At 36.3% G+C, this 13,881-nt stretch overlaps 1 protein-coding gene across 2 annotated transcripts in view; it reads right to left on the bottom strand.

The window, feature by feature from the left end:
• ANTXR2 (ANTXR cell adhesion molecule 2) overlaps nt 1–13,881 on the bottom strand; it is a 170,645-nt gene that overhangs the window by 66,466 nt on the left and 90,298 nt on the right. For both annotated transcript variants that reach the window (XR_002786807.2, XM_003414204.4), the window contains exons 13-14: nt 3,360–3,404; nt 2,427–2,519 (exon numbers count right to left, since the gene is read on the bottom strand). Coding sequence is in view for 1 of the 2 variants with exons in the window: in XM_003414204.4 (XP_003414252.2) it covers nt 2,427–2,519; nt 3,360–3,404 (138 nt within the window). In the remaining variant the exon portion in view is untranslated. The remainder of the gene's footprint in view (nt 1–2,426; nt 2,520–3,359; nt 3,405–13,881) is intronic.

Here is a 13,881-nt window from a genome sequence, read left to right as displayed (position 1 = left end):
GAAACAGGCTGTGCAGGAGCCCTTGGCTCTATTGATTGTAAACCAATAACATTCCTTTTAATCAGGCCCATTTAGTGGCTAATGCCTATGACTTCCCTTTTATTTAGAGAGAGATTGCAATCTTTCTAACACTGGCAGACTGAACAACCAAAAAGCTGACAATTTCTTTTAATGGTTTCAGCAGGAACATTATTCATGCATTTAAGACTAAGAGCTCAGCTACTAACCAAAAGGTTGGCAGTTTGAATCCACCAGCTACTCCTTGGAAACCTTATGGACCAGTTCTACTCTGTCCTCTAAGGTCGCTATGAGTCAGAATCAACTCAATGGCAATGACATAGGGAACGTATCCTTACCTTATTCTCATGTTGTATTTTACATGCGCAGATTTCAAAAGGAAACCCTGGTGGCATAGTGGTTAAGTGCTACGGCTGCTAACCAAGAGGTTGGCAGTTCAAATCCGCCAGGCGCTCCTTGGAAACTCTATGGGGCAGTTCTACTCTGTCCTATAGGGTCACTATGAGTCAGAATCAACTCGACGGCACTGGGTTTGGTTTTTTTGTTTTAGATTTCAAAAGGGAATTAAATTTATTTTTCTGAGTTTAAAAGTAGTACATATTCATTTTCAAATAAACATCAAAAAAAAAAAAAAAAAAAAAACAGGGAAATAAATACCACAAAGTAAGAATCTCTCCATTCAGACAAAGGTAGCTAACACTTTGTGTTTAAACCATCAGACTCCCCCATCCGTTACATAAATCTTTTTACACACACATTTTGGAATGAGACTAAGTAAAGTCAAAATAAATTACGATGGATCATATTAGGATATCTGTATCTAACAATATTATTTATAAGTGTATTTTTTTTTCCATATAGGAACATCTAATCCATTCTTTCCCTATGCCTCCAAACCTAGAGTTACACAACAAAGGCAAGTGGAAAGAAAATGGTCTTCCTTCTGTGTCAAACAGCAGGAGCTAGGCTAACAAGAGAATCATATTCTCTTGTACTGTTTGGTAACCCAATTACTCACATGCAAACACATAAGCAATTTCTTCTCCAAAAGACAAATTTTATTAATAGCTTCTAGCACCTGCCTTTTGCCATGGTTTGTTGGTAAAGGGGTACCTGCTTCAGAGGCTATTTCAGTAATTAAGTGGCACACTCTTAGGGAAAATGTGCATTATCTTATGATCTAACATGGTCAGGAAAGTGAGACTCAAGATCATATGACTTAAATAAACACTTTGGTAATGACGACCGTGTTAAATACATCTGGGCCTCTTTTGAAGACTGCAAAAATTTATTCTGAAAAGAGGAAGCTCTCCATGGGACACTGAATTGTATTGAAAAGAGAAAATTACAATAGTTGGGGGTTGTTACTTATGGATTTTTGCTGGCAGCAATGGGAGAAAGCAGATATAACAGTGGGAGACATGTAAAATGATTGCAAAATACATTAAAACTCTTCTTATCAAGAAAAGTTAAAATTGAGGAAATATTTAGTTATAAACATTATCAAGAAAAGAGCCAGTATTAAGTAAAAAAGATGATATTAGGATATTGAATTGTGAAAAGTAGAGTTTTCATGGCTTAAAAGTCCCAGAAATACATAACCAGGCAATATTTACTTCTATTGTACATAAGATTGCCATTACTCAGAGTCGACTTGATGGCAACTATCTAATGAGGAAAAAATGCCAGAAACTGTGTTTAATAACAAAGTCAATTGCCAATGAAAAAATTTCTAAAATTGCTCCTTGGGATGGGATGCTAGGCTGTCTATGCCGTTGTTAAGGGCTCAGAAATGGCAATGAATTCATCACTTTTAAAAATATTTCTGTGGTGTTTAGAAAAATTTCATTTGATTTTTAAGATATAATATTAAAGTTCAATTTGAATCAAAAAAATTTTATAAATGACATTTAATATTAATTATGGTAGTTCTTAAGTGGTAACAAAAAGCTGTTAGAAAGCCTTAGATGTGTTTCCTGTATGTTTGTGATAAGGTCATAACCATACTATTGAATATTTTAACATTTTGTCCTCAAATAGTACAGGGCCACTGGATCTTTTCAAAGACAAGCATTGTTGCAACTTAAAGTGGTTGGCTTCCTCAAAGTTGATGTTCTATGTGGTAATTTTTTCCAAAATACTAGGAAAAGCCCCTGCTTTGTTTTGCCCTTTGGAATTCAGAGGCCTTATCAATGCAATTCTTTGACTAATAAAGACAGTTATTCTTGAACAGTTTCAAAATGGCAAAGATGATTCCATAGGAAAAAAATTATTCAGAAAAGAGCCAGAGTTAAGTAAAAAAGATGATAGTAGGATATTGAATCAGAAAAAGTATGGTTTTTGTGGCTTAATAGTCTCAGAAATACATATTCCAGATTAGCAGCTTCTATTTTTTGAATGATACCAACCTCCATTCTTTTGATTCCTCCAACTCCTCGCCCACCATAATAGGAAGCATCAACAGTTGGCCATTTCTTGGATGGCCGTGGTTCTTCTTCCTCCTTTGTTGGTACAATTTTTTAAAATAGATTAATTTCTTAAAATATTGTTTAACCATAACTGACTCACATTTAAACATTTTTTCTAAATAATGCTATTGACATGGGAAAAAATGTAGCAAAATTTATATATAGGGCATGTGAAATACATTTATTTATGTTTACATGCATAAACTTCAGGTGGAGTTCTTCAGACTATGAGGACTTTTTCCCTTCCTCAAATTTTGGATTCTCCTTTATATACCACTCCTAGGTGGCAAGGAGTTGCTCCTTAACTGAGTATAATTACGTATTAATCACTTCATGTTTAAAGATATCAAACATAAAAATTAGGACAGCATTTCAAGAACCATTGAAATTATCAATGTATGTGTAACTTTGATCTCTGTGAAATTTGAACTAAAAAGATCAACTGTTAAGAAACTGAAAATACACAATATTACATCTCATATTTCATGTTGCTAAAAATATTTTGACAGAGTAATAGAAGTGCAATAATCATCTTAAAGAAAGTATTAACATTTTAAATCATCAGCTATATCTTCCAACCTTTTTAAAACAAAATAAGTGACAACAGAGCTATTGATATATTTCTATAAAAAGTATAGTAAACCATTGATCCTTATGGCCAGTCTACTTTTTACCAATGTATGAAAGACCCATCCCTCTAGCACATGAAAAAAATCATAAGAATAACAACTGAATTTCATAAATTTAAAAGTTAATACATAGATATCATAGTCTTCTAGCAACAAATCTCACTGGTCAAATTTGGGAATAATATCTAAATACAGGAAAAGAAAGAAAAAAACACCCAAACCACTTTACTTGACACTCATTTACCTCTTTTGGTGCAGAGGGTGGTGGAGGAGGAGGATCCTTGATAACCTATCCAAAAAAATAAATAAATAAAATGTAAAAACTTTATTGACATAGAAGGAAATAGTAAGAATGTTTAAAAATAATTAGATTAGTAAGCACTGTTGTAGCTCCAAAGATGTCCTCCAATGAGTATTTTCTCCTAATATTTATGTCCGTCTCTGTGGATCTGGGCTGGCCTGTGGTTAACTTTTGACCAATAGAATGAGGCAGAAATGGCAGGAAAGGATTTTTGAAGTTAGGTGAAAAGAAGCTTTTTAGCTTTTTCTAAGTCACAATGAGTCAGAATCAACTCAATGGCTCACAACAACAACAATACATTTGGAACATTCACTCTGGGGAAAGCCAGCTATTGTGTAAGGAGTCTACCTGAGACTGCCTGGAAGCCTAGAATTACACAACAAAAAATCATCAAAATTCTTCATCTCAGTGAATATCATACATAGAGACTAGATGATGTGAGAGAGAAACTTGGCCAGTCCCAGGCTGCTTTAGCCTTCCCAACTGAAGTGCCAGATACGTAAATGAAGAAGCCATCTTGGACAGCCAGCCCAGTCCTTCTTTCAGATGACTCCAGCCCAGCTGATGCCTGACAATTGCATGAGAGGCCATTAAGTAAGAATCTCCTAGCTGAGTCAGTATACCCACAGAACTTCGAGTACGCTAAATTGCTGTTTGAAGCCATTTGTGTTAGGTAGCACTAGATACAACTTCTACCAGGTTCCATGGAGTCTATTCAGACTCAAGATGACCCCATGTGTGTCAGAACGGAACTGTGCTCCACAGATAAGAAGCACCTAACTAGTTACAAAACTCTTTCACACACATGAGTTCATTTTATCCATATTCTTTGATACAGATGGTGACAGTGGTGGTTTAGTGGTAGAATTTTTGTCTTCCATGTGAGAGGCGTGGTTTGATTCCTGGCTTGTCTGTCAGCGGAAGCTTGGATGTTGCTATGATGCTAAACAGTTTTCAGGGGAGGTTACAGATTAAGACAGACTATGAAAATCCTGTAGATCACAACAGTCCAGTCCCATTGTGCACAGCTCACCATAAGTGGAGAGACGACTCAACAGCAGCTAACAACAACAACATGATATAAACATTATTAGCTTCATTTTACAGATGGACAATAAGACCAAAAAATGTTTAATGACTTCCATAAAGTTTCACTAAGTAAGTGGCTCTTCTGATGTCAAAACCCAAACATTTTTCACTAAACTACAATATGTTTCCCTCAAATATAGCAGGGATTTACTATCAAAATCTTCCTGCTATGACTCATTGACACTTTTTCATAAGTTGATAGCAAAAATGTGAGCTTATTTGGTTGAGATGATATGAAAATTAATATACTCTCTTTCTTCACCTTTTAACCTAGACATAAATAGACTTTTAGCCAAGATTCCTCTCCTGTGAATTATTACTCAGTATCCCTTCTTATGAAATCTTATATGATTAATTCTTTGAGAGGAAACGGGGCCTAAAGCTTAATTTGAAATGTTCTTTATTGATTTGGACTTTTACACCATGATGACAGAAAACCTCTGACCAAGTGCCAGCGGTTTCTGGCAATTCAGGTACACTTCCACGTCTCTCTACTAAGGGCAATCGCTGTTTAAAAATATAATTGCTTCCCTTCAACTAATGTCAAATGTTTCAATTATGTTATTAAATTCTCTAAAGCTTAAAATAATAGCAACTTTGAAAATGAGTATCATGAAGGAAATATTATTACTATTTGTTGTAGTTGTTAGGTGCTGTCAAGTCAGTTCCAACTCATAGCAACCCTATGTACAACAGAATGAAACACTGTCAGGTCCTGCACCATACTCACAATCATTGTTATTATTATTTAGGTTTATTAATATTACCATAGATTTTTTTTTTTTTAATATTGCTTACCTTTTAAAGGTATATACTGAAATATTTTCAGGAAAAATTATATGATTCTGAAAAGTTAGTCAAAATAATTTGGAGTGGGAAAGTGGGTGGAGATATAGATGAAATAAGACTGGCCATAGGCTGAAGCTGAATGATGGGGGATATGAGGGATTCATTATATTTGTATCTCTGTACATATTTGAAATTTCTCATAATGAAAGGATTTTTTAAAATGTATATTTTAAATATTTTTAAATATTGATAGCATTTAAAGAACTGGCTCATAATTTTTTTATTTCTAATATTTCCATCTCAAATTTTACTTTAGATCTAACCCTCACAAAAAATACAAAGTATGACAGTAGCTACGACGACATAAATATAACTGGACAGTAATTTAGTTTGACTGAATTCCTTTTCAAATGCTATAAGAAGTGTATTCATTTCTATTTAACCATTTTAATTAATTCAGTTTGATTAATAAACAAAGAACTCCAATTATTTTAGTAATCTTAAAGAGTAAAAATCTATGGCTTTTTACAGTTAGCCCAGAGATAAATGCCAGTGGAAGATTAAGATGAAAAAGAATGGTACAGTATGGCAAAATAAAGTTAAGGTTATCAAGCTACACGTTAAAAAAAAAAAAAGTTGCCATCAAGTCAATTCCAGCTCATAGAGACCCTATAGGACAGAGTAGAACTGCCCCATAGGGTTTCCAAGGAGCACCTTGTGGATTCGAACTGTCGACCTTTTGGTTATCAGCTATAGCTCTTAACCACTATGCCCTTCCTTTACAAGAAGGAAGCACCTCATATCATTATCTACTTATATGTCCAAAAACAATAAAAGAAATCAGATCTGTCAGCATTTCACACTCAACAAGGTCAAAGCCATCCCAATCATCTTTATTTAAAAGCCAACTCTATTTTTATCTTCTCTTTTATTTCCCCCCTAAAACATCACTCTTTTCCAGTTGCAACCTCAAAATTTTGGTATAATCTATAAATTCTCCCTCACCTTTGAGCAATTTCACCAAATCATCATGTTTATATCTCTCTTACCCCTGAAGAATTCTATCAATCTCCTGAAAGCGACTAGATTCCCTTGAAATGCACAGATATCTGTCATTTTCTTCCCTAGTACTTATCAGAGCTGATCTTTTATCTTGCTCCAAAAAACTGTGAGTCCCATGAGGATAAGTTTCTTGTCTGCTTTGCTCCTCACTGTATTCCTAGTACTTAGTAAAAAACAGACTTTAAGGATGTAAAGAATGTTGATGAATCTGCAAAACATCTCACAACATGGATGAATCTGGAGGGCATTATGCTGAGTGAAATTAGTCAGTCACAAAAGGACAAATATTGTATGAGACCACTATTATAACAACTAAAGGAAAGGTTTAAACACAGAAGAAAACATTCTTAGATGGTTACAAGAGTAAGGAGAGAGGGGAAGGGGAATTCACTAACTAGATATTAAACAAGGATCAACTTCGGTGAAGGGGAGGGCAACACACAATACAGGGGAAATCAGAATAACTTAACCAAAGCAAAAGCTAAGAAGTTTCCTGAACAGAGTAGCTAGGGTTGGGGCCTGGGGACCATAGCTTTGGGGGACATCTTGGTTAATTGGCACAACAAAGTTTAAGAAAATATTCTGCATCCCACTTTGTTGAGTGGCATCTAGAGTCTTAAAAGCTTGTGAGTGGCCATCTAAGATGCATCAATTTGTCCCAACCCACTTGGAACAAAGGAGAATGAAGAACACCAAAGACACAAGGAAAATATTAGCCCAAAAGACTAAAACAAAAACAAAAAAACCCAAACCTGTTGCCGTTGAGTCAATTCCAACTCAAAGCGACCTTATAAGACAGGGGAGAACTGCCCCATCGGGTTTCCAAGGAGCACCTGGTGGATTCAAAATGCCAACTTTCTGGTTAGCAGCTATAGCTCCTAACCACTACACTAACCCACTTGGAACAAAGGAGAATGAAGAACACCAAAGACACAAGGAAAATATTAGTCCAAGAGACTAAAGGTCCACATAAACCAGACACTCCACCAGCCTGAGGCCAGAACTAGATGGTGCCCGTCTACCTACCACCAATGACCGCCCTGACAGGGAACAAAACAGAGTCCTGGATGGAGTGGGTGAAAAGGGTGGAGCAGAACTCAAATTTACATAAAAAGATCACACTTAACAGTCTGACAGAGACTTGAGGAACACCTGAAACTATGGCCCCCGGACTTCCTGTTAACCCAGAACTAAAACCATTCCTGAAGCCCACTGTTCAGACAAAGATTGCACAGGACTATAAAAGAAAAAATAATACACGTAAGGTGATGCTTCTTAGTTCAATCAGATACACGAGACCAAATGGGAGGCTCCTGTCTGGAGGTAGGATGAGAGAACAGGAAGTACCAGAAATTGGTTGAATGGACACAGGGAACCCAGGGTGGAAAGGGGGAGTGTGCTGTCACATTGTGGGGATTGAAACTAATGTCAGAAAACAATATATGTATACATTTTTGTATGATAAATTAATTTGAGCTGTAAACTTTCACCTAAAGCACAATTAAAAGAAGAAAAAAAAAAAAAACTTAGAGTGTGGCTCCTAGAACTAACAATGGCATTTTTAGTATGGTCAAGCCATTATAAGTGAATAAGTAGTACTCAAAATAGATGCACCATTACCACTCCTCACTCCTATTCTAAGCATTTTAATTAATAACATATTGATAAAATTGACTGATAGTCTATAGTTACAGTAGCCTTTTTTGGAACCAGTGTCTGCCTGCTCTACTTGTTGTGTTCACTTCATGTTTAAATTAGACATCTAGCTTGTTTCTCTACGTATAACCCATCCCTTAATCTAACTTATGTCATCAGGTCAATATTCTCCAAACACTAGCCTGATCAAATGACTTTTCTGGCTAAATGATTAATGGCTCAGAGTCCCACAACTGAAAACAGTGAACCACTGCGTCTTATTGGAAAACCTGTACCAAACCTGCTGCTGTCGAGTCAATTCTGACTTATAATGACCCTATAAGACAGAGTAGAACTGCCCCATAGGGTTTCCAAGGAGCAGCAGGTGAATTCGAACTGCCAACCTTTTGAGTAGCAGCCATAACTCTTAACCACTGTACCACTAGGGCTCCATCTTATTGGAGGGACCTTCCAAATCATGTTTCCACTTTTAGTTTCATCAATTCCCATTAAGTGTTTTTGGAGTTCTCAAACTAAAAAATGATGAAGATACATTCTTTCATTATACTAAGTCTGAGCATAATATATCCGAACTCTTATTCATTTCTTTGTGGAAATTGTAAATGTACTCTGCTTATTATCAGTTCATCTTGCAGTGGCATATGAATATCTCAGGGCATAAACAGTGTTCCCAGCTCTGTTCTATATTACATTCTGAGAAATACTGAACACCCCTCTCCATGACTCTTCCTCTTTTATTTATTTTTTGCCAGACTTACTATTATGTACAGTACCTAGTTTCAAATTAAAAGTCCTCATATATCCATTGCTGACAAACTGAAACAGGATCACAAGAGGTATCCTTACATTCTTTCCCTTTTACTGGAGACCCTTACCCAGTACCATTATCCACAATCTTGCAAACCAAAGCCCATTCCACAGTACACCCATGTGAGCCAACTCTCATAGTCCAAATGCCTCAGCATGATGTGTCGTTCCCTCCACAGTTCAGCCCTAACTTCCTATCTACAAACATTCCTATGCCTGCTGTCACTGAGTCAATTACGACTCATAGCGACCCTGTAGAACTGCCCCATAGAGTTTCCAAGGAGTGCTTGGCGGATTTGAACTGCCGACCCTTTGGTTAGCAGCCGTTACACTTAACCACTACGCCACCAGGGTTTCCCATTCCTATACATGCATCTTTATTACAGCCACACTGACAACCCCTTTGATTCCTCTAAATAAAATGACCATTTCCACATTTGGTTCCATTCAGCCTTTATAGACTAGTCCACTCGCTTTCTATAACTTCATCTAGAAGCCTTAAAACATCTATAAACGGATGTTGCCACACAATTGAACCATTCATGCTGCAGTAGCTTGAGCTTATATGTTTATTTCGGGATTTTTTTTATTGCTCCTTAAAAGTGTAGGTTCCTGAAGGGCAGTGACAATTTCTACTTCTTCATAAATACCACCAGTGCCTAATGAAGTGCTCTGCAAACAGCAGATGCTAAAAACATGATTGAATGTGAAGCTGAAGGAATGTGAAGCTACAAATGTTCACAAAAGATCATAGTCAATCTCCAAATTTAAAAGCAAAAGACTGAAAGAAGTATATGTTGCTTTTGTTGTGTGCTTTCATGTTGATTCCAACTCGTAGCAATAAAGAGATTTCCAAGGAACTAAAATATTGCTAATTCCAAACATAATGAATATTACCTTTCTCTGTCAGCCAATAAGTCAGACAACTAATGAACTCAATAGCAGATAGGAAGACATAAGATCATCCCAAGTTTCTTCACCAGGGAAATGAATTAATTGTAGGTATTTTCCAATGTGAAAATTTTAATAGAATGATTAAAAAAAAAAAAAACACATAACACGATATTTCTATCAGGTTCTTTTGTTTCTATGTCTTTCCATTAAGTTTGTCCATATTTCTATATGCATTTGTATTTATCTTATTCCATCAGGTGTATTGGCCCAATAATGTATAATCAGTCTTAATAAATGAGGAAACATATGGTGTATTCATAAATTTAAAGTGATTTTAAAATCCAGGCAAGTATATTTTTTACACTATTAACAACAGAAACAAAGCCCTTTAAACTCTATGTACATCAAATTTTGATCTAGTAAATTAAGAGACACAGCCACTACAATAACAGATAACAATACCTTCAGAAGCTGAAAAAGAGCTAAGGCTCATCTGTGCACTATTATTACTACTACAATCACCACACTTTATTGGTGCTGCCACATAGTACACATTTTATATTTCTCTTATTTTCAAACTAACCTTGTATGGTTACTTGCATATCCCCATTTTAAATATAAAGAAAGGAATCTCTAGCTTCAACAATTTTCCCAAGGATATATAAAGGCAAAACATTGTAATTTTTTCCTAGGATTCAAACCCAGGAACCAGGTCCATCAACCTACAAACGTTGAGTTCCAACTTCTTTGGCTACATGATATCCTCTTAAAATAACTTTTGGGCTCCAAAGGGAAAGGATACAGAAGGAAAGGCTTATGATTTGTTGCGTAGCTGTTAGTTGGACGGACGGACGGACGGACGGACGGACGGACATAGTTTCATTTAAACCTTATAACAACTCTGTGGAAACCCTGGTGGTGAAGTGGTTAAGAGCTACAACTGCTAACCAAAAGACTGGTAGTTCAAATCTACCAGGTGCTCCTTGGAAACCATATGGGGCAGTTCTACTCTGTCCTATAGGGTTGCTACTCTGTCAGATAGAGGCCATCATAGCCAATAATTAACATACCCAACATCACTCACCTAGAAATGTTAGAACAGGAAATTTTGGGGGGAGGGGGGTGATGTTTCAAAATACACCCTCTCTCCACTATGACACATTGCCTTAAAAATAACAAAAGAGGGTGAAAAATCACCTGAAGTCATTAGGCTCAAAAGTCAAAAATGGCAAAAATCTGTGTCCAACTGACATCCTTACATTTCAGTAAAATTGATGCAAGAAAAAGGAAATTTTACATTTCCTTTTACAATTCATAACACATTTTTTTTAAAGTCATGAAAGCCCCATTTTTACATTAAATGGTGCAGGAGCACATTCCTTTCAGAAAAGGATGTATTCATATGCACCATATTTTATGAGAATTTGCAGATTTTAAAAGGCATAATATTGCCTAGTTGCCAGGATTTTTTCCACTTAGCATCCTTCAGCTCTGTATTGAAGATTCTGGAAAACACTTTCACCACTTTATGAACCATATGCAGAGTTTGACTCTTCTCCAATTTTTTTTTTTTTTTTTTTCATTTGTTATTATCATCATCAGGGAGGATCACATTTCATCTACTTAGCTGCTAGGATGAAGATTTCAGTTTGGAGGAGAGCCGATTTCTTAAAAAAAAAAAAAGTTAGCTGCTTCAGGCAACAGTCCTTTTGATCTGCTCATTAACACTTTTCAAATGCTCGAGTGATGTGGGCATTCTTTGCGCTAGAGAATGTCAGCACTGGAGCCTGCAGCCAGCTTGATGCAATCATATGTTCCGATATTCAGAAAAAAAGTGAAAAGAACTGTCAACAGTGAACTGCTTTGGTTTTAAAAAGAGAGAAAAAAAAAGATACTGTATAACAACTTTCGATCAAGTAATATTTCTGAACTGATTTTGCCAGCAACAAAAAGAAACACCCAATTCATCCAGCAATGTTAACTAACTGCCCAAGAAGAGATTATGTACAAGAGAGAAACCATTCTTACTGTTCACAGGTTTGGTTTAAAATATGTATGGATTTTCCTTTCATTCTCCTTTTTCTTTTTGATAAGATCAGAGCAAGTATAGGCTTTTCCTCTGAAAAGCATAAACACAAAGTTCTGTTAACATTAGTCCTTGGGAAGTCCTTCTTTACTGAATGCCACAAAGTCAAATGTTTTCAACAATAAACCAAAACATGGTCCGGCTGATCTCATCTTCCTTTTCCTTTCCTCCTCGACAGGCTCTTCAATGTTCAAAAAAATCTTACTTTGAACAAATAAACAACTGGCTGGACCAAAAAAAAAAAAAAAAAAAAAACCTGTTGCCCTTGAGTAGGGATTCTGACTCATAGAGACCCTATAGGACAGAGTAAATCTTTTACAGAAGCAGACTGCCACATCTTCCTCCCATAGAATGGCCAGTAGATTTGAATGTCCGACCTTTTGATTAACATCTGAGTGCTTTAACCACTGTGCTACCAGGGTGCCTTAACTGGGTGGAAATCTGAACAATAAAGATAATTTAAAATGTCACATGAGGACCAGGAAGAACAGTGTTTGAGAGTATGTTCTGCCAGGAGTTAAGCAAAGGTACTGCTGTCAAAACAAACTGGACCCAGAAGAGTTTGATGCCCTGCTCTATAAACGATGCTGTTGGAAAATAGCACCATGGAAGCAATAAGTCCTAACATCACGCTCTCTCTCCAGGAGGCAACCAAACATAAATCACTTTAATTAATGGGGCAAAGAAAGCATATTAAAGTTTAAATTACTTCTATTTTATTGTGCATTCCCAAAAAGAAAAATCAGGCTGCTCTCAAAGTAGCTCAGTAAAGGCACCAGGAGCCCTCCTCAACGATAAAAAAACAAGTACAGTGTAGAAGCATTATTACTATTCAGAAAGAACAGCACAGCTGTTGCTAGCTAAGAAAATGATTCTGCAGAGCTTCAGTCAGATAGATTCTGGTCATGAAAGCTCAACTTATTTATAAGCAAATTGGACTTTAAAAAGATAACTTTTTTAATGGCTTCTTAAATTAGGATTTATGAGATCTTTATGTAATGTCTTAAATGCACTAAGGAAAAAATGAGCTTGCAATTTTCCCTTGAGGATGGAGAACTTTGGCCAAGGACACTGGAGCAAAGTGAACATTTATCATTTCCAGCATATTCTGATATTTATTTGCAGCTGTATAACACTCTCTAATTGACAACACTCCAGAAAGCCTTTGTTTGCCACCTCATTAGCCTTACATCTGTAATTCTGTGGAGTGTGTGGTTATCCCAAATGATGCAACTGTAGGACTGTCATTTCTACCATCTGATTAGTAAAACAAATCTGCCGTATATCTGCAGCATCTCCTCTAAGCCGAACAATGATGAAAACACTCATATTTTCTGATATCTCACTCAGGATTCACTTTATAACAAGTTTTGTTTTGTTTTTTTAAGCTTCCTTTGCCCCCTTTTTAATCCAAGGATAAAGGAAGGATGCTGATGTCTTTGTTAAAGAAAAACAGTTGTAGAGGCTAAATGTAAGGCTACTGAATGAGCAAAATACAGACTCTAAACAGATGGTGAGAAATAACTTCACACAAAATACGAGAACTTTTCCCCTTATGGGATAGTTTGCAAACTCAACACAATCTATAATTCACTAATGGTACTGCCAAAAAATTCAGCTTTGCCTACGAGCTCTTTTATTACAGTTATTACTAGATCCAGTTCTCCACATGCCATTGGTTTAGATTTCTGTGTTTGCTTGGAAAGCCCACACACAGGGGACACCATGCTGCAGTGATTTAAATGATATCATCTCTCTCTTTCATCCTTGCAAACACTCATTAAATGAACTAAATGATTTAAAATTATAAAATAGTCTCATATTAAAATGCATCTTGGGTGGTCAGATATTCCAACACAGGGGTGGCTCCTTAACTTTTGTGTTCTATGCCCTTCTTTGGCAGTCTAGTGAATCTATGAACCCCTTCTCAGAGAAGTATACCGAAATGCATAAACTAAAATACACAGGATTTTGAAGGACCCCTACTCTAGTGATTTGGAAACACTAGTGACGAAGTAGTTAAGTGGTACAGCTGCTAGCCAAAAGGTCAGCAGTTCGAATACACCAGGCACTCCCTGGAAA

Source organism: Loxodonta africana, chromosome 5, assembly GCF_030014295.1.
Source record: "Loxodonta africana isolate mLoxAfr1 chromosome 5, mLoxAfr1.hap2, whole genome shotgun sequence".
In the NCBI taxonomy this organism is placed as follows: domain Eukaryota; kingdom Metazoa; phylum Chordata; class Mammalia; order Proboscidea; family Elephantidae; genus Loxodonta; species Loxodonta africana.
The sequence above is the reverse complement of the archived record's forward strand: the minus strand, read 5'-3'. Positions and strand labels throughout refer to the sequence as shown.